Source organism: Petaurus breviceps, unplaced genomic scaffold (genome assembly GCF_028583685.1).
Source record: "Petaurus breviceps papuanus isolate PSGF00001 unplaced genomic scaffold, PetGlider_PUasm1.0 91133, whole genome shotgun sequence".
NCBI classification, from domain to species: Eukaryota; Metazoa; Chordata; class Mammalia; order Diprotodontia; family Petauridae; genus Petaurus; species Petaurus breviceps.
Window position 1 is genome coordinate 72,398,406 of NW_027187419.1, and position 22,044 is coordinate 72,420,449.

At 38.6% G+C, this 22,044-nt stretch overlaps 1 protein-coding gene across 5 annotated transcripts in view; it reads right to left on the bottom strand.

The window, feature by feature from the left end:
• CCDC169 (coiled-coil domain containing 169) overlaps window positions 1–22,044 on the bottom strand; it is a 98,644-nt gene that overhangs the window by 67,117 nt on the left and 9,483 nt on the right. For all 5 annotated transcript variants that reach the window (XM_069079706.1, XM_069079703.1, XM_069079702.1 and 2 more), the window contains exons 3-4: window positions 19,245–19,355; window positions 19,124–19,164 (exon numbers count right to left, since the gene is read on the bottom strand). In XM_069079706.1, the coding sequence (XP_068935807.1) occupies window positions 19,124–19,164; window positions 19,245–19,355 (152 nt within the window). The remainder of the gene's footprint in view (window positions 1–19,123; window positions 19,165–19,244; window positions 19,356–22,044) is intronic.

Consider the following 22,044-nt stretch of genomic DNA (forward strand, 5'->3'; position numbering starts at 1 on the left):
CCCCCCCCCCCCCAGCCTGCCCTCCCTTCCATCATCCCCCCTCACATCCCCTCCCCCCCCTATTCTCCTGGAGGGTGAGATCCCCTATTTAGTGTGTATTTCCCTCCCTCCTCAAGCCAGATTCAATAGGAATAAGGTTGACCCATTCCCTTTTGCCTTCCTATTCTTCCCCTCCATTGTAACCATTTTCCCTTGCCTCTTCTGTATGAGATAGTTGCCCCACTCTGTCTCTCCCCATCTCCTCTCATTATATCCCTCTCACCTCTTAATTTCACCTTTTAAGTATCATCCCTTCCTGTTAAATTGGTCCCATGCCCTCTATCTATGTATACCTGTAAACATATATACACACATTCACATATGTATTCATATGCCTGCATACCTTCATATAAAGACATATATATATATAATATATATATATATATATATTTCTAATCCCTTCAACTACTGAGAAAAGTTTCATAAGTTACAATTATTGTTTTTCCATGTAGGAATGTTAATAGTTCAACTTTGGCCAAGTGGCTCAGCAAGCAAGAGCACCGGCCTCAGTGCCGGGACGACCCAGATCAAATCCGGGCCCAGACACCCAGCACCACACCCAGAAACAACAACTGGCCATGCAACCCCGAGCAAGCCACTCAACCCCAATTGCTTAAAAAAAAAAAATAGTTCAACTTTGATAAGTTCCTTATGATTTCGTTTCCCTGTTTACCTTCTCATGCTTCTCTTGCTTCTTGTATCTGAATGTCAAATTTTCTATTCAGCTCTGGGTTTTTCAGCAAGAATGCTTGAAAGTCCTGTATTCCACTGAATGACCATATTTTCCCCTGAAACATGATACTCAGTTTGGCTGGGTAGGTGACTCTTGGTTTTAATCCCAGCTCCCTTGACCTCTGGAATATCACATTCTAGGCCCTTCGATCCCTCAGTGTAGAAGCTGCCAGATCCTGGGTTATCCTGATTGTGTTTCCACAATATTCAAATTGTTTCTTCCTGGCTGCTTATAATATTCTCTCCTTAATCTGGGAATTCTGGAACCTGGCTATAATATTCCTAGGAGTTTTCTTTTTGGGATCTTTTTCAGGAGGTGATCGGTGGATTCTTTCAACCTCTATTTTGCCCTCTCGTTCTAAAACATCAGGGCAGTTTTCTTTGAGAACTTCCTGGAGGATGCTTTCCAGGCTCTTACTTTGGTCATGGCTTTCAGGTAGTCCAATAATTTTTAAATTATCTCTCCTGGATCTATTTTCCAGGTCAGTGGTTTTTCCCATGAGATATTTCACATTGCCTTCTATTCTTTCATTTGTTTGGATCTGTTTAACAGCATCTTGATTTCTCATAAAGTCATTAGCTTCCATTTGCTCCAATCTAATTCTGAAGCAATGATTCTCCTCAGTGAGCTTTTGAGATTCTTTTTCCATCTGGCAAATTCGACTTTTTAAGGCATTCTTCTCCTCATTGCCTTTCTGAGCCTCCTTTGCCATTTGAGTCAGTCTGTTTTTTAAGGTATTATTTTCTTCCGTCAGGCTGATGACTCTCATTTCATAATTTTCTTGCATTGTTCTCATTTCTCTTCCCAATTTTTCCTCTACTTCTCTTATCTGCTTCTTAAGGTCCTCTATGGCCTGTAACCATCTTGTATTTTCCTTTGAAGCTTTTGGTGCAGGAGTTCTGACTTCACTAATTTCCTCCTGTTCCATGCCTTGCTCCTTCTTATCCCCAAAATAGGAGTGTAATGTTGGAATCTTCTGTCTGCTTTGTTTCCTTTGCCTGCTCATTTTGCCACTCAATGATTTGACTTTTAGGCTTTTTGCCACAGTAGGACTCTGCCACCAGACAGGGGAGTTTTCGTCCCAAACGCTGGGGTTTTCTCAGCTGCTGGAGGTATTAGATGGGTGCCCTCTCTGAGGTCTCCACACGCTCTGGCAAGCTGGACACACACCCCAGGACCTCCACCCTAGACTGCAATCCAGATCCAAGCAGGTTAAAGCAAGAGCGCTGACCCCTCAGACTGGTGCTTGGTCCCCCTACACTCTGCAGGCCAGGAGCTGAAGCCGCCACGTGGCACTGGCAGGCTGTGCCGGAGTCTCAGCGGTTTCTTGCCCCGGGGATAAAAGCCACACACTCCCACTTACTGGGTCCCAAAGTCCAGAATGCACTGGCCTCTCACCTTGTCCTTCACATCTATGTGTTGATAAATCTGGAAACGGCCACAGCTGCTGCTGATCTGGAGTCCCTCTGGCTGGCGGCTGGTCAGGCCCGCCCTGGGGCTAAAGCCTCGGTGTGGGGCTGGGCTCGGCTCCCAGAGTGCTGCACTGGCCGATTCCTGCCGGCCTGCCAGGCTGTTCTCAGCGGGAGGTTAGCTTCTCTGTGTCATTTTGTGGGTTCTGCAGCTCCAAAGTTTGTTTAGAGTCCCCTTTTTACATGGATTGGGGAGGGTGGAAGCCGGAGCTGCGGGAGGGTCGTGCTTCTACTCCCCTGCTCATCATTTCTTATAGCACAAAAGTATTCTATTATATTCATATACCACAACTTGTTCAGTCATTCCCCAATTGATGGGCATCCCCTCAATTTCCAGTACTTGGCTACCACAAAAAGAACTGCTATAAATAATTTTGTACACGTGGGTCCTTTTCCCATTTTTATGATTTCTTTGGGATACAGTCCTAGAAGTGGTATTGCTGGGTCAAAGGTTATTGCACATTTTTATAGCCCTTTGGGCATAGTTCCAAATTTAGGCACTACCCTTCTGCTAGTTACTATGTCCTCCTTTTCCAATCTTTGTCTTCTTGGAGAACCAGTTCAATTCTACACTATCTGTTTTGTCAAATCCCTTATTCCTTTGTCCCCCATTACTGATTTTACCTTATCAAATCTCAACTCCTACCATCAGCTTCCCTTGCTTCTATATTCTGCTGAAAAAAACTAAAGGAAGATACAAAAATTATGTTGACTGCATCCAATACAAATTTATGTTATCAAATCTTAACTGGGCCCTGACTATAGCAAGATAATCCTTCTGCTCCTTCCAATGAGGTATTTTATGTTTTCTTCTATTTTTTTCATTTTTAAAATTTTGTTTAATTGATTCTTGATATAGAGTCATTAGCTTCCATTCACCCAGTTCTAATTTTTAAGGAATTATTTTCTTCTGTTAGTTTTTATACTCTCCCTTTTCCATTTGGCCAATTCTATTTTTTTAATGAGTTGTTTTCTTTTTTCCAAGCTGTTGACTCCTTTTTCATGGTTTTCTTGCATCACCCTCATTTATCTTTGCAATTTTTCTTCTACCTCTCTTATTTGATTTTTGACCTTTCCCAGGGGGACCTTTTGGACTTGAGACCAATTCACAATTCTCTTTTGAGGCTTCATATGTAGACATTTTAACATTGTTGTCTTCTTCTGAGTTTGTGTTTTGATCGTTCTTATTGCCACAGTAGCTTTCTATGGTTGGGGCTTTTTTTTTTCACTTTTTGCTCATTTTCCAACTATTTTGTGATTTCTAAAGTTGAGTTCTACTCCTCAGGCACTGGGGGCACTGTCCCAAGTTTCTTATGCTGGGGGCCAGGGGCCTGGGCTTTCTGGAGCTAGCAGTTTACTCACTGTGCTGTGGTAGCCTGGCCTAATTATACCTCTTGTTCTTGTTGCTCCTGTTTTACTGGTGCATGAATGAAGCCTTACAATTGGTCCATGGTGCCACTGGTCTGCTGAGCCAGGACCAAGAGGCCAAGGTTGCTGATCTGTGCTGGGGGTAGAAGCCTCTTGCTGGCTTGCCGGGACACTGCCTGCACTGGGCTGTGTTCCTGTTTTACCCAAGAGAGACAGACTTTTCTTGCAGTCCTTCTAAATTATCTTCATCCTTTCCTTTTTTTTTTTTTTTTTTTTGCTTTTGGGAAAGCAATTGGGGTTAAGTGACTTGCCCAAGGTCACACGGCCAGTTTTTTGTGTTAAGTGTCTGAGGCTGGATTTGAACTCAGGTCCTCCTGACTTCAGGGCTGGTGCTCTGTTCACTGCTCCACCTAGATGTTCCATTCATCTTTTCCTTTTGTGGATTCTGTCACTCCAGAATTCATTTTGAGGTTAACTGGAAAGCTCTCAGGGAGTTTCCTGCCTTTTCCCCACCATCTTGGCTCCACTTCACTTCTATACTTTCCAAATTAATTTTCTATCCTATTCATTACAGCAACTATTTCAAATCTTCTCTTCTTAAGCCTCCCCTAGAATTCCTACCCTCACCCTTTTAGCCGAAGACACCTTACCAAAAAACTTTAAGGTCAAATAGATACCACTCTTCTCCCTCCTCCTCATCTTAAATTTCTCTGATATCATCTCTATCTTTTCCTTTACTCAAGTCTTTGCCTGAGCCAACCCCTCTATAGGACTCTTGATCCCATCTCCTCCCTCTTCAAAGAAGTTTGCTTCCATGATCTTAACAATCTCTCTAATCTTCAACTTTCCCTATCCATGTTTTTTTTCTTTTCTAATTGACAAATACATATAAGTACATATATATGTATATGCATACACAGGTATGATCTATGCACCTATACATATGTATAGGTGTGGTCTAACTAATATCCCTTAGGAATATGAAGTGGAAATGAAGAATAGATTTAAGAGATTAGATATAGAGCAGAGATGGGGAACCTGTGGCCTTGAGGCCACATATGGCCCTCTAGGTCCTCAAGTGTGGCCATTTGACAACTCCAAACTTCACAGAATAAATTCCCTTAATAAAAGGATTTGTTCTGTAAAACTTGAACTCAAAAGGCCATACTCAAGGACCTAGAAGGCCACATGTGGCCTTGGGGACACAGGTTCCCCACCTGATCTAGAGGTTCACAATATTGTGCAGGAGGCAGTAATAGAAAACATCCTAAGGAAAAAGAAGGGTAAGAAAGCAGAATGGCTGTCTGATGAGGCTTTACAAATAGTTGAGGAAAAAAGGAAAAGCAAAAGGGAAAGGATAAAGGGAAAGATATACCCAACTGAATGAAGAATTCCAGAGAATAGCAAGAAGGGATATTTTCTATAAATGAACAATACAAAGAAATACAAGGAAACTGTGGAATAGGAAAAACAAAAGATCTCTTCAAGAAAAGTAAAGATAGCAAGGGAATGTTTCACGCAGAAATGGGAATGATAAAAAACAAAAATTGTAGGGACTTGACAGAAACAGAAGAGATTAAGAAGAGGTGGCAAGAATACACAAAAGAACTATATAAGAATGATCTTAATATCACCGATAACCATGATGGTGTGGTTACTGATCTAAAGCCAGACATCTTGGAGAATGAAATCAAGTGGGCCTTAAGAAGCATTGCTAACAAGAAGGTTAATGGAGGTGAAGGAATTTCAGCTGTTATTTAAAATTCTAAAAGATGATGCTGTTAAAGTGCTATATTCAATATGCCAGCAAATTTGGAAAACTCAATAGTGGCGACTGATTTGGAAAAGATCAGTTTATGTCCCGATCTTAAAGAAAGGCAAAACCAAAGAATGTTCAAATTACTGAACAACTGAGCTCATTTCATATCAAGGTTATGCCTAAGATTCTGTGAGCTAGGCTTCAGCAATATATGGACCAAGAATTAGCAGAAGTGCAGGCTGGTATTCAAAGAGGCAGAGGAACTAGAGACCAAATTGCCAACATTCACTGGGTTTTGGACAAAGCAAAGGAGTTCCAGAAAAATATATTCTTCTCTTTCATTGACTACACTAAAGTCTTTTACCATGTGGATTACAACAAAATGTGAAAAGTCCTCAGAGAGATGGGAATACCAGATTATCTTGTCTCCAGAGGAACCTGTATTTGGGTCAAGAAGTAATAGTTAGAACTGAACATGGAACAACTGATTGGTTTAAGATTGGAAAAGGAGTATAATAAGGCTGTGTATTGTCACCTTATTTATTTAACTTATATGCAAAGTATATCATGTGAAATGCCAGGTTAGAAAAATCAAAAATAAGAATTAAGGTTGCTGGGAGAAATATTAACAATATCAGATAGGCAGATAATAGAAACCTCTTGATGACAGTGAAAGAGGAGAGTATAAAATCTAGCTTGAAGCTTACCATAAAAAAAGTGATGAAAGCAATATTGGATTTTATATTTTTGGGCTCAAAGATCTCTGCAGATGGTCACTGCAGCCATGAAATTAAAAGATGTTTGCTCTTTGGAAGGAAAGTTATGGCAAATCTGAGTAGCATACTAAAAAGCAGAGATATCACCTTGTCAACAAAGGTCCATATAGTCAAAGCTATGGTTTTTCTAGTAGTAATGTGTGTGTGTGTGTGTGTGTGTGTGTGTGTGAGCTGGATTACAAGGAAAGCTGAGCACCACAGAATCAATGTTTTTGAATTATTGTGCTTGAGAAGACTTTCGAGAGTCCCTTGGACAGCAAAGAGGTAATATATCAGTCAATACTTAAAGAACTTAACTCAAAAAAAATTTAACTTAGACTCTTCTCTGGAAAGGCAAATACTAAAGCTGAAGCTTAAATATTTTGACCACAAAGAAAACAGGACTCATTGGAAAAGACCCTGATGGTGGGAAAGATTGAAGGCAAAAGGAAAGGCGGATGGCAGAGGATGGGATGGATAGATAATGTCATGGAAACAACAAACATGTGGATAGATTTCAAGAGATAGTGGAGGATAGAAGGACTTGTTGTGCTATGGTCCATGGGGTCATGAAGAGTTGGACATGACTGAACAATTGAACAACAAACAACACAAACACACTTGTCTCCCAATACTTAAAAAAAAATCCAAAACTTTTTTCTAACTTTTGAGTTCCAAATTCTTTCCCTCCCTCTCTGAGATGGTAAGTAATCTGACATAGTTCATGCATGTAAAATTGTGTAAAACATTTCCATATTAGTCATTTTGTATAAGACTCCTCAAAGAAAAGAAAGAAAGGAAGGAAGAAAGAAGGAAAGGAAGGAAGGAAGGAAGAAAGAAAGAAAGAAAGAAAGAAAGAAAGAAAGAAAGAAAGAAAGGAAGGAAGGAATAAAGTAAGGAAGGAAGGGAGGAAGGAAGGAAGGAAGAGAAAGAAAGAAAAGAAGGAAGGAAGGAAGGAAGAAAAAGAAAGGAAGAAAAAGTAAAGGAAAGAAGAAAGATGAAAATAGTATGCTTCAGTCTATATTCAGACAATATCAATTTTTTCTCTGGAAACGGACAGCATGTTTTATCATGAATCCTTTGGGATTATCTTAGATTGTCGTATTGCTAAGAATAGCTAAGTCATTTGTAGTTGATGACAATACAATTCTGCTGTTACTATTGATAATGTTCTGGTTTGGCTCACTACATTTTGCATCATTTCATATAAGTTTTTCAATGTTTTTTTCTGAAATCCACCTGCTCATTTCTCACGGCATAATAATAATCCATCACAATCATATACCACAACTTGTTCAGGCATTCCCAATTGATAAATATTCCCTCTATTTCAATTCTTAGTCACTACAAAAAAAAACTGCTATAAATATTTTTGGACAAATGTGTCCTTTTACCTTTTTTCCCATTTCTTTGGGATGTAGACCTAGCAGTGGTATTTTTGGATCAAAGAGTATGCACAGTTTTATAGTCCTTTGGACATAGTTTCAGATTGCTCTCCAGAGTGGTTGAATCAATTCACGGTTCCATTAACCATTAATATTCCCAGTTTTCCCACATCCTGTGCAACATTTATCATTTCCCCTTTTTGTCATATTAGTTGATCCCAATAGCTGTAAAGTGGTACTTCAGAGTTGTTTTAATTTGTATTTCCTTAATCAACAGTGATTTATACCATTTTTTTCATATGACTACAGATAGCTTTGATTTCTTTGTCTGAAAACTGCCTGTTCATATCCTTTGAGCATTTATCAATTGGGGAATGACTAGAATTCTTATAAATTTGACGCAGTTCTCTATATATTTGAGAAAGAAGGCCTTTAGCAGAGATACTTGCTGCTAATTTCCCACCCACCCCCCGCCTTTGTTTTCTGCTTTCCTTCTAATTTTGGTTGTTTTGGTTTTGTTTGTGTAAAAACTTTAATTGTTATATCATCAAAATTATCTATTTTACATTTTGTAATGTTCGCTGGGGCAAGGTAAGTGAAGATGGAGGTGATATAAAAACAAAAGGCATTAAAATAAAAACTTAGAAATTATAAATAAAAATCAATAAAAATAAGAATATTAATATTAAAATCTTATGTTTTCTATAACTTTCAATATATTATGTGACTATAAATATTTGCTTTGCTATAGAGTATCATTTGTGATTTGTGAGGCAGCTGGTGGCATAGTGGAGAGTTCCAGGGCTGGTATCTGGGAGATCTGAGTTCAAATGCAGCCTCAGACACTTACTAGCTGTATCACAGTGGGCAAGTCACTTAACCCTCTTTGCCTCAGTTTCCTCATCTGTAAAATGAGCCGGAGAAAAACACTCCAGTATCTTTGCCAAGAAAACCCCAAATGGGGTCACAAAGAGTCAGATATGACTGAAAAATAGCCACCACCACAACAAAAATAATTTGTGAAAGTTAGCCTTTCTCATGGATACTTTTTAGTGTATATGTAGATTATCCTCACAAAAATGTTATATATATGTGAAAGTAGTCATATGAGTAGGCAGTTAGGGATATTCTTCTATCAGGTAGATTTTAGTTAGTAATAATAAGATCTGAAATTTCTCCATGGTTCTGGTATCTTCTTTTATTTCAAATCCTCTCATTGTCTACAAAATGACATCACTTCTAACATAGACCTCCTTTGCATATACTTAGCATTGTCAACTTGCCTTTCCTATCATTGTTTTCTTCACTGCCATTTCCATTTCCTCATATAGTTTAGCCAGGTCCTTGATATTAATTGAATTCAAATGTGGTAGTCTTGCTGAACCTTGATCATATAAAGAGTTTGTCATAGACCATGGGAAGATGGCTGCATGTTAGGACTTAGGAAAATTTAGATATCCCACAAATACTAGAGAAAGTTCCAAAAATGCACAGAAGGAAGATAAAGAAGACCAAAAAGAAACAACAATAAACACCTCCATTCAGTTCACACACACACACACACACACACACACACACACACACACAGTGGTCAGAATTCTGTAGAAATTCTAAGTGGAGAAAAACCAGGGTATGTGGAGAGCAAAATCTTGTGAACGGAGAGCAGGAGACACTGCTAGACCAGAACCAGGGAGCATAGCCTGAGACACAGCAAGGGACAGAGCCAGCTCCAGGTTCAGAACTGTGCAGCAAGGAATCAGAGAAGGAACCAAGGCCAGAGCTTAAACTGAGCTGGTAGAAGATTAACCAAAACCCAGGAATTCCTGCAAAAGGCAAGAGCTAGCCTTAGTCACCACATCCAGGACTAAATAGGACCTGCCCATACTATTCCAAGTGTATAGGATGAAGCACGTTTGACCTATGAACAAATCCCCAATCCAGAAATAGTAGAAGATATAATTAAACAGAAGAACATGTCAACACAATAAAGAAACATGAATTGATAGAAACCCAATGGGTAAACCCAGAAGATGAGAATAATTCTATAAGTCCAAGTAGATCCTCAGAGAAAAGAATGTCATGGCTTAAAGCACTATGTGTGTAGCTGAAAGAAATGCTACAAGATACACAAAATTTAGTGACAACTAAAGAGGAAAGAATGGCAAAGAGAATTAACTTGGAATAGTTGGTAATAAACTTTATCCAACAATTCCTAGAAAATTATAATGAATCAGAGTTTGTTACAGAGCTTTTCCATTTCTCGTTTGTTTAATTGTCCAATTTCCAGTTACATCCTTAAATTTTATTTGTAGGACTTTGATTGGTTGAATATTTGACCAAACTTTCTTCTTCACTGGCCTCTTGTCATTTTATGAAATTTGTGAGGATATTGTTTTTTTTTACCATCTTTCTCCACAAGATTTTACAGATGAGTTTATGTTCTAAATGGCAAGCAGATTTATGTCAAAGTGGCAAATGAAATTAAATTAAATCAAACAAAAAATCCAGACATTTATTACATCACTGTTCCATATAAGGCACTATTCATTTTCAGACAATAAGAAAAAAATATGAAACTGTTATTACTGTTCCTAGGTGCATAGTATTTTCACTTATAGACAAACAATAAACTTCCAGATGGTTAAATTGAAGAATACAATATTGTTATACAAGAGTTAATAACTAAAGTTGAGCATTTCTTTAAAATAGATTTTTTTGGGGGGAAAATAAGAAAAAAATTACCAATTTTATGTTACAGAAACTATTAGTCCTAAATATTCCAACATAGGAATGAAAGTATGAAGTAATGTCCATTGTAAGTGATCTATAACAAAGAATTAAAATTCACCTTAAATAAATGCCAAGTGCCCCCTTGTGGTAAATAATGGTTTAAAAAAATTTATACCTGAAAACTAATGAAAAATGAAAATGAACCTAGATATTCACTAGGACAATGGTTTATAAACTGTATTGACTTTTGAGGGTACACTTGCCTTTCAGCTAATTGGTGACATCTGAAGAGAACCTGAACCCAGTGGCTTCTGGGACACAATGCCCCATGGAAGCAAGCTCAGTATGTTGCTATGTCTGCCACCTGTCAACTGACAGGTGGTTATTAGACCATGTCTGTTGTCTCTAGGTATGCCTCATACTTTGGAATCCAGGGTGTGTGCAAGAGTGACCCTCTCGGGCAACAAATGACTGGCACAGTATAAAAGTTCCCTTATTCTCATCATTAGGAATAGATTTAATCAAACCAGTGGTATCTAAGAGACCAGAAGTGTCTAGCCCTTTTTATATCATGTTTCAAGGAAATATAGCTACCATTTTGAAAAGAGAATTTTTCTGAATCCAGAACATATCATGAAAAACTTTTCTGCTAGAACAGAACACAATAGAAAACACTGTAATGAATTGTTTTGTATTACAAAATGTAAATGCACAAATAGTTCCTGCTTTATAAATCATATAAACTAAGGACTGGCAATATTTTAAAAATCACCGAGTAGTAACCCCAGTGTGGCTAATTGGGCAAGGCTGAAAGTGAGGAAATATAAATGAGAGTAAGTAATATTAAGTTAACATTTTTTCTGAGCCCCAACTAGAGAACTATAACAGCAACTGTGACTAAGTTCTGGCTTAGTGCTCAGTCTAGTGTTTCTTACTGTAATGAAGAGTGTGTTAGATTTGGAATTAGCAGACTTGGTTTCACAATCCTGGCCATTAGATAGGTTCTGCTTCAGGGGTGGGGGAACCTTGAGAACCTTTGACTGAATCCAAATTTAACAGAACAAATCACTTTATTAAGGGAATTTGTTCTGTAAAGTTTGCTGATAATCTGGTTCTTCTCTTTAATGGACATGGAGAAAAGGTTGGAAAAGCCTCCTTTGCTATATAAAGGAGATGAAATATGGGATTCCCCTGCCAAATGCTAAAGTTATGTATTCCTATGAGTTTTATGACATCTGCAAATCTGATAAATGTATCAATTAAAGCCTTAATCTAAGTAATAGGAAAAAAAAAGTTAAATAGCATAAGATCAAGCAAAGATTCTTGAGGTACTCAAGTAGAAACCTCTCAAACTGACACAGAACCATTAATGGCCAAGTACAGACATTGACCCAATGCTGAATCCACCTAAACTACGTCTTCATCCTGTCCACAAGAATAGAGTGTAATATGCATCTCACTCAATTCTGGAATCCCATAGCAATTGAGCTCAGTATGTAGGAAAATGGTTAAGTTTGGCAGCCTCTTCTCCTCACAGACTAGGAAGAAAACATATATCAAATATCAAAGACTTTAATTGCAGCAGAACAGAAAAATAAGTAACAGCAAAACATATGCAACAGTATCATTCTTAGCTTGCATATATAAATATATTTGCTCTCTTAAAGATTTACCCACTTCTGGGAGAAGGCTACAAATACATGGTAGAGATTTCAAAATGGAGGAGTTTGGGCTTCAGCATCACCTGCTTTGCATTGAAGAAACATGTCTAGTCAGGCTCTGTCTCCTGGCAACTAGATTATGCCTCAGATTGGATGTTGGCTCCACCTTCTACATTTCCAAAGCATAGATCAATCTATTCTACGTCCAAATGTCATCTACTGAAGGTCTCCAGTTGGCAACTTATCTGTGCCTGACAAACAGTTACTTCTCTGACATGCTACTGCTTCAAAGACTGTCATTGCTCTTAGAATGACATTTCTCAGGCCAATATGCCTCAGGGTCCTATTGTTAGCCTCAAAACTTTAATTTGACTGCTGGACAAAAGGGTTGCTCAAACAGCTAGCAATAAGGATTCAGAGATATCCTCAATTGAAAGTGCCCAGCCTTTTAGCTGAGTTAAGGCAGCTGAATTCCATTTCTGATTCACAATGACAACATGATTCTACCACATTCCCATTGTCAGCACCTCCTGCATACTGTTTCTGAGAATGGGAGTAAACATGCACCCCTTTTTTATCCTCTTTAAATCCACCTGGTAGCTAATTATCAACTGTGCAAATTGTCCTGAAACTTAAATAATTCTCAAGAAGGCACTAGAAATATTGCACATGGAGGCGGAGGCAAACTCCACCATGGTCCTGCCAACATGGCAAAGCTCTTCTATCCCTTACAATCTTCCTCCTGAGGAAAATGTGTACTGTCCCTGCAAAGTACCCCACTTACAGAATGTGCAAATTTAGAGTATCCACCCCAAATGTTCACATGGACAATTTGTGCCTGACCTATGGTAGAACATTCCAAGCTCATATTGGTCTGATCAGCCACAGTCAGACACACTGAAACTCGACTGACACAGTGATGTTATTTTGGTCCTCTTTGAGAACAAAGGACACCAATCAACTCCAACACAAAGCAGCACATAAGTTGTTAATTGAATGCAGTAGACCAAACAGAGGTCACTAGCCATACATAACATTTTATGTTGCTGTTACACACAGGGCATGAATTATATACACCACCAGTGGGCAAGGGCTAGTAACAAGTTGTATCTTCAACTATTGCTCCTAGAGCATTATATGTGAATCTGGTCACTAGGTCCAACACGTTGGCAGTGGCATGCTGTCAATTTTCTACTGTAGATCTCCTCTCTTTCCTGGCCTTCAGTCAAAATCCTGGGTGCATGAATGACTGAAAATGATCTGAACGCAGACATCTTTGACAGGTTTTCTCCACCCCATTCTTTTTTTTTTTGCCTTTGAAGGGCAATTGGGGTTAAGTAACTTGCCCAAAAGTTACATGGCTTTTTTTGTGTGGGTGTTAAGTGTCTGAGGCCAGAACTGAACTTGGGTCCTCCTGACTCCGGAGCCAGTGCTTTATTCACTGAGCCACCTAGGCGCCTCACACCCCATTCTTTTTTATGAAATCCTGAATGCCTAAAATTTTTCATACTAGAAAATTTCAGCTTGTAGTCTATATCTCTGGCCATACACTCCCAGGCTAAGGTGAGTGACATCTTCCCCTCAGGAATCTAGGGTACCAATCTAGGGTGCCCTGAGGGATTGGGGTGCCTCTTTTTGCCATTCATTTGGTTCAAGCCTTCAATAGCTATGTACTCCCCACTGTTAAGAGCCTGCAATAACACTCCAAATCCATTTAAACTGAACATCAAGTAGCTTTTAAAATGGATATTTACTTTAAAAATATAGAGAGTAAATGCACAAAAATTTTCCCTAATACTTCCAGGGCATATTCTATGCTGCACTACCTCAGTCTCTAGAGGAGTAGCTTCAAAATATATCTCACTTTCTATTTGCATTGATTCTTTTTAATTCATGTCCAGGTGTAGCCTGATTGCTAGATAAGTCCTGCTGGGCAGGGGTTCTGAAGATCACTCCAGATTCCTCAGGACACTGATGCTGCCTTGGTTGTAGAATCCAGACTCTGGAATGCTTGGATGCCAGTATGCAATTCCAAAGACTTCCCTAGACCATGAGGCTCTCCTACCTTCGCCCAAAATGGAAAACAACAATGACAACAAAAGCCAATGACTCGGACTTATCGGGACCACATGACCTCAAAAGAGAGAAGGCATGATTTCTCACCAGATGCTCTGAACAAAGGAGACACCTACTGAAGCCAAATGAGTAAATGAGGCAAAGCAAAAAAGCAACAGAAGATGACAGGCCTTTTTAAATGTCTCAGAAGCCAAATAGAAGAGCCTCCTCTTCAATACGTAGCTAATCAACTGGAACCAGCTACGGAGCATCCAGAAAGGCTCCAGAGTCTCTATAAGGCACCTTCCTTACATGTCATAGTGATTCTCTCACAAGTAAGCTCCCTAGCACCCTCTGCATAGAGAAGGCTGCATGAGCATCCAGCTGACCCTCGTTACATGAATCAGTTCAGACCCTGCCTTGCCTCTAACAAATATCCCCTAACCCTTATCTGAAGCACTGAGCTGATATGAGGCACGAGTGATGATTGCTCCAGAGGTCTTGCCCATAGAACACAGAAGTGGCAAGAGTTTGGTATAAACATGTACCAAGTCTAGGAGTTCACCTCTCCTCAAAACACCATTGTGTATTCCTTCCTGCCTTGTCCTGAAGATCATCAAACCTCAGTTCCAGGCAACATCTCTGGGTGTATCCCTTCCTTATTCTACTTTGTGGTTGTTTGGGTCTGCCCCAATTTGAAAAATGAGCACTGCTCCAATATGGCAAATTTTCACTGTTACCTATCTTCCCTTTGATGATCCTACTAACTTGTGTCTCAAATTAGACCATGTAGCTTTCCATTCTGTGAGTTAAAATGTGCTAAATAATGCCCTGTTGCTTTACATTACTAGCTAATCTAATTCTTCGTCAAAGTTCCAGTTGTAATGGATAGGAACATTAGGCCCAACTATCTCTTACTGTTTCCTGACCATAAGGATTTAGGCACTGCACACAGGCTGAATATTGGGTAAAAATGGAGAGGCCTCTGGATTCAACCCACCTTCCATCTGGGCAGAGGTTTCTCTCATACCAGGGAAATCTTGGCAGGCTACCCCAAAACAACATAGGGACGTTACCATGTAGAGAGAATACTATATACAGGGTTCAGACAGGTGTGTTTTCTTTAAAAAGTAGTCCTTAAGAATATATATCTCACCAATAATGCAGAACCACCATTCCCAGGTTTGGTGTCTGAAGGTCTATTAGGCCTAGGGGTATAGGTATATTTACAACTAAGTTATTAATCTTTCTCTTCTCTCTGGAAGAGAAACAGATTCTTTTCTCTTTAATGCCTTCCTCTTTTAGGAAAAAAGGAAAAACAAAACTTGGAGAGGCTGGACAATTAATGGGAGCTGCTCCCAATCCTGGTGCAAAGGTGAGAAAAGTTCTTCCCTTATCTCACCAACTAGTGCTCTCAGCTCTCTGCTGTTTCTTTGGCACCTCATCTGTCTGACGACTCCATCTAGCTGCGGCAACAGCCCATGAAAGTCTCAGAAGAAATAATGATGATGAAGATTATAGAGACAGCTAGCATTTACATAGGGCCTACTATGGGCAAGGTACTGTACTAAGTGCTCTACAAATATTATCTCACTTGATCACCACAGCAATCCCGCAAGGTAGGTGCTATTATCACCTGCATTTTACACTGAGGAAACTGAGGCAAACAGAAGTTTCAGACTTGCCCAGGACCACAGAGCTAGTAAGTATATGAGGCTGGATTTGAACTCAAGTCTTCCTGACTCCAGGCCCAGCACTTTTTCTACTATACTACCCAGTTGCCTCGATGGCAGAAAGAAGGAACAAAGGAGAAGGCTTCTAGAAATTAGGCACACTGTTCAACTCTGCCCCTCCCCCCAGCTGCCTCTAAGATGAAAAAAGGACCTCCTCTGGCTTCTCTCTCCCAGATAGCCTCAGAAATCCAAGTTCAAATGTGTCAGGAACTGGCACACTTTGCGATAGCATTCGCTTGGTTCTTTTGTTTCCATAGCAAGTTTTACACATGCTACATACAGTCTGGTCCAGAACTATAACTGTTGTTATTCAATGGTTTTTCAGTTGTGTCTGACTGTTTGTGACCCTAGTGGGGTTTTCTTGGCAAAGATACTGGAGTGGTTTGCTACTTTGTTCTCCAGCTCATTTTACAGATGAGGAAGCTGAGACAAACAGGGTTAAGTGACTTGCCCAGGGTCACACAGCTAGTAAGTATCTGAGGTCAAATTTGAATTCAGGTAGATGAGTCTTCTTCTGACTCCAGGCCTAGCACTATCCACTGTGCCACCTAGCAGCCCAGAACTGCATTGCACAGTTTTACTTCAGTCACTTGTTCCTAAGTAAGTAAACTTCCAGGAGTGGTTTGGCTTCTTGGTCCATTTTCTTGGCTCAAGTCTCCACGCTAAGTTCTGAAGTAGCTTTTGGTTTTGATGACTCAGACTTGAGGAGGTATCCTGGGCCCATATGGTGTCATGCTTTGCCCCTTCTGGCCAATCTTTTTCTAGAGACAGTACCTCTATTTTCCTGATCATTCACATCAAGTAAATAATTGAGACTCTTCTGGCTGCTGACTCATATTTATGGGTGAAACCAGTGTTTCTTTAAATACCAACCCCTTTATCACTTCTCACTCTAATGGCGCTGTTTCTTTGATTTCCCCTCGCCGGAGCAGCCTTTCCAGCTGTAACACAGTCAGAGATGATGTCTCTTTCCTGTTAGAGTAATGGCAAATTTGAAAGAGCTCCCCTACACTACCAGTCACAAACTAGCTGTGCAGCATCTACAAACACTAGAGTATTGTAACTTTGGGGTACTACATTTAGAAGGAGCCTGAGAGCAACAGCAGGGCCTTAGAAGCTCTTCATTAATCTTCTGCTTCCTGGCATTGGTCCCATGCTGCTACTCAATTACTTCAGTGACATGTCCAGGTCAGACCTAAAAGGTTCTTCTCCTTGTAGGTTGAGACTCCACTGAAAATTCAATTCAACAAATATTTATTAAGTGCCTGTTATGTACAAATACATCTTGTATACGAGCACCTGTCATGCACATGTGGTAGAGGCACAAAGACAAAAATAAACCAATGTGTGTCCGGGAAGAGTTTGTTTTATTGGGGGAGGGAATATATGCCTATCTGTATATGTGTGTGTGTGTATATATGTATGTATATATGTGTGTGTGTGTGTGTGTAAAACAGAGAGGACCACAGCAACACAAGGGTAGGGCTGAAAGGGATGAAGAGGTCGTCCAGATCAAGTACCTAATTTTACAGCTGAGGAAGCTAAGGTTTAGAGAGTTCAGGAGCCTTGCTGAGGTCATAGACATCATATAGGGCAGTTGTGATGTAAACTCAGGTCCACTGACTTCCTTCCCAACTCTTTTTATGCTTCATTGATTAAAGTTATATACAAAATAATTGGGCAACTAGGTGGCACAGTGGATAAAATGCCAGGCGTGGAGTCAGGACGACATCTTCTGAGTTCAAATCTGGCCTCAGATTCTGGCTGTGTGACCTTGAGCAAGTCCCTTAACACTTTTGGCCTCAGTTTCCTCATCTCTAAAATGAACTAGAGAAGGAAACGGTAAAGCACTCCAGTATCTTTGCCAAGGAAACCCCAAAATGGGGTCACAAAGAATTGGAAATGACTGAAAACAACTACAACACAAAATAATCGAAGGAGTAGAGGATACTGAGAACTGCAGAAATTGGGAAAGGCCTAGTGGAGGAGGAATGACCTAGGCTGAAGGAAGAAATGGATTCTACGAGGCAGATGTGAAGACACCAGAGTTCATCTGGGCAAAAGGTCAGAGGCAGAAAATGAAATGGCCTCTATGGGGAAGAGTGAGCAGGCCATTCACACTGGAATGGAGAGAGAGGAGTAATTTTAAATAAGACTACAAGAAGTGAGAATTATACCGCGCAACTCTTCAAATGCCAAATTGAAGAGTTTATATTTCATCAGAGAAGCAATTGGGAGCCATGAAGATTTCTGAGTAGAGAGTAATATGGTCAGATCTGTTTTTGGATAGACTGGAAAGGAGAAAGACTGGAATCAGAGATATCAGTGAGAAGGCTATTATCACAATAGAGACAAACAGCGATGGTGACATAAACTAGGGAAGATACTGTATAAGTGAAGAGGATGGGATCCATAGATGTTAGGAATTTACAATCAAAAAGACTTAAAAATTGGATATTAAAGTTGGGAGAGAGGAAAGAGTTAAGGTTGACCACAATGTTGCAAACCTGGGTACCTAGAAGATATCATTAAGAGGAACAGGAAAATTTGGAGGGCAGAGTGGTTTAGGGGAAATTATAATACCTATTGATTGGTTCTAATGACATGCCTGGTTCTGACATTAGTGAGCTCTTAGATTTTCTCCTCTAGTTCATTTATTTCCAGACCACTCACTAAATCCTGACCAGTGATTTTGGGGGCCCCAAACTTGGCCCATTCATCTCTTCCTCCTGTTGTTGCCTCACCCTGACCAGTTTTCTATCAATATTCCAGTCACTGACATTTTTTGCCATGTTAAACATGTACCAATAGTTACTCTTACCCATCTTATATTTCTGAATTTATCTCCAGTCCCCAAATTAACATGTCCTTAATGCATTTCATTTAATTCTAACTACTTAAATTTTTAAAGATAATTTTAATTCTGATTCTCTAACATGCCAGATACTCCTTTTTTATTTTAGCATCAATTTACAAACAAAAAACCCAAACCCTATCTTGTTCATTAGAATAAATTAAAGTATTTAAATACCACTGAGCCCCAAACACCAATCTCTGGAATATTTTATAATGTTTTAAAAGTTATTCTATAGTTGGCATGATAAAATATGGTACTGTAAATTAAGATTAGAGAAATCTGCATAAATGTCTGCCTCTAGGTACAAAAACCCCTCAAATTTAAAATAGCTCTAATAGCAATTTCCAAAAGCTACACAAGATGGGGATATTGCTCTGAGAAAAATTATTTACTTCAATACCAAGGCTTTTCTGTACTGAAAATAAGGGGATTCTGTGCAGTTTATATGTAGTTGAAGTTATATTTAGGATAACTGCTTATGGGGAAAACATCTTTTATTTTTTGTGAAGTTACTCAAAATAATTTACTTCCAAATTTTCTCTTTGTTTAATAATGTGGAGAAATTAATATTTTACTCACCAATGGCATCCGTTCATAGACACGAATAGAAGATAATCTATCTACAACAAAGCAAACATCAGTAATTGATATAAAATCAAATCTCACTACATTCATAAGATTCATATAATCACTCCTTTACCTGAAGGATTCCCATGAACTTTGGCCATTTTCTCTCGAAGACTTAATATTTGCTTTTCTAACTGATTATTAAGTTCAATTTGTGCTTCATAACGAGTTTTCCATTCATTACCTTTATAAGGAAAAAACAAAAGCAAAATTACCAGTTTCATATCTCAATGTTGGCTTCTTATTCAATTTAAATTTACAAGTGCTACAAAGTACTTAGAATAGAAAATAATTTGAATATACTATTATATTTTTAAAATCATTTTCATCTTTCTTTTCTTTCAAAAATGCTTTTATATTTAAAATCATAATCAAATATTTAAAATTATATCATCTTAGAGTGCCCTTAGATATCTTTTAAACTAACCTACTATCCCATGAACATGTTCCCCATGAAATGTAAATGATGTGTTTAGCTTCTGACAACATTTCAGTGGAAGAAAAGACATTACCCTCAAAATTTAAACTATTGTATTTTGGGACAGCCCTGATCCTTTATTTAATCCTGATTTCATATATATATATATATATATATATATATATATATATACATATGTGTGTAAGTATATATGTGTATGTATATGTACATATGTATAGTTTTCTTTCCAGTGACATAAAATTTCCAAAGAAATCTCAGAATCTCACAAATGGGAAGACCTTAGAGGTTTATCTAGCACAACTTATACCATTAATGGTTCTTAAAAGTGACCATACAACTTTCCCTTAAAGAACTGAAGTAAACAGGGAAACACACTAGCTCTAGTGAAGGTCAGGGAGAAGTTATGTGTTCCCATTATTAAGTGAAGAATCATGAACTGGAAACCCATGAGAGGAATGGAAATTTTGATATATATACCTGAGGCTCTATGATAAGTCTGATTGTATGTTGATTTACATCACTAATACATTAGATTGAATGACAAGTATAAACTCTGAGTCCTCATATTTTCCATATCTTCCTCACTGTACAAAGAACAAGAGGCTCCACTAGAAATCTTCTCTTTAGTCATCCCAAATTCAGCAATTTTGCTAGTCCTATAAATTCTACCTCTGCAATACAGCATCTCATCATGTTCCTTTTTCACTTCCATAGATTATTGTAATAGCTTTCTAAAAAGACTTCCTGTGTGTCTACTCCCCCCACTCCTGGCCATTTTTCAAATGGCCAATCAATTCTTTTACACACACACACACAGCTATGTTACTCCTTGTTGATCCTGGATTAAAAAATAAAATGAGAGTTCCTTGACACTGGGGAAGATGAATTTTCCGAATTAATTGATGCCTGTATGAGCAATTACAAAATATCTAGTCTATTACTCTGAAATAACATTCTGCATGAAAATGAACTATTTGTTACACTTAATTTAAACCACTATGAATACCACTACTACATATTTTGAACTGTAATTCATAAGAATTAGCATAAGACTCAGTGAATAAAGAAAAGGAAGGAAGCTGGTTATATATTGAAAATGAGGGATAACAAATAAACTTTTTGATGAAAAGATCAGAGAAGAATAGAAAATTTGACATTCAGATGAAAGACTTGATAGTGAAGTATAAAAAGATAAACAATAAAGTTAAATTGCTTACATTCCTATATGAGAAAATGATACATGCAACTTCTAAGAACTTTATCATTATTAGGACAGTTAAAAGGAATTTACAGACAGAGGGCATGGGTGTGAGTCAATTATGTTGAAATGATCTCCAAAAAAATGAAGGGCTGAGAAAGGAGGCACTGGGAGAAGGGGAATGGGAGAGGTAGAATGGGGAAATTTTCTCACATAAAATAAGTGCGCAAGAAGAGCTTTTACAATGGAGAGGAAAATGGGGTTATGGCAGGCTTGAACCTCACTCTCATAGGAACTGGTTTGAAGGGGGGAAAATTTATACATACATAGAAATCCAACCATGGGGGAGATGATAAAAGGGATGGCAGATTAAGGGAGGCAGTGGTTAGAAGCAAAACAGACTTTTGAGGAAGGACAAGATAAAAAGATAGAAAGAGGAAGAAATAGAAGAAAATACAAAATAATCATAACTGTGGATGTGAATAGAATGAGCGCACACATAAAATGGAAGCAGATAACAGAATAGATAATCCAACAATATGTTGTTTATAAGTGACACACTTGAAGCAGAAAGACACAGAGTTAAAATAAAGGAATGGAGCAGAACAAATATGCTTCAGCTAAAATTTTTAAAAAGCAGGGATAGCTCAGTGAGTAAAGCACTGGCCCCGGAGTCAGGAGGACCCGAGTTCAGTTCTGGCCTCAGACACTTAACACCAACACAAAAAAACTAGCCATGTAACCTTGGGCAAGTTACTTAACCCCAATTGCCCTCCAAAAAGGCAAAAAAAAAAAAAAGCAGGGATAGTAATAATGATCTCAGATTAAAAAAAGCAAAAATAGACTTAATTAACAGAGATAATCAGGGAAACTACATTATGCTAAAAGATACTATAGACAATGAAGTAATATAAAAAAAGTTCCAGTAAGTTTAATTGGTAAATGGTCAAAGGATATAAGCAGGCAGCTTTTAGAAGAAGAAATCCAAGCCATCTATATAGTCATATGAAAAAATGCTCTAAATCACTATTGATTAGATAAAGGCAAATTAAAACAACTCTGGAGTACCAACTTACACCTATCAGAAATGACAAATGCTGAGGGAAAAGTAGATACACCAATGAATTGCTGATAGGTAGGGAATTGATCCAACTATTCTGGAGAACAATTTGGAACTATGTCCAAAAGGACATAAAATTGTGCATACCCTTTGACCCAGCAATATCACTACCAGGT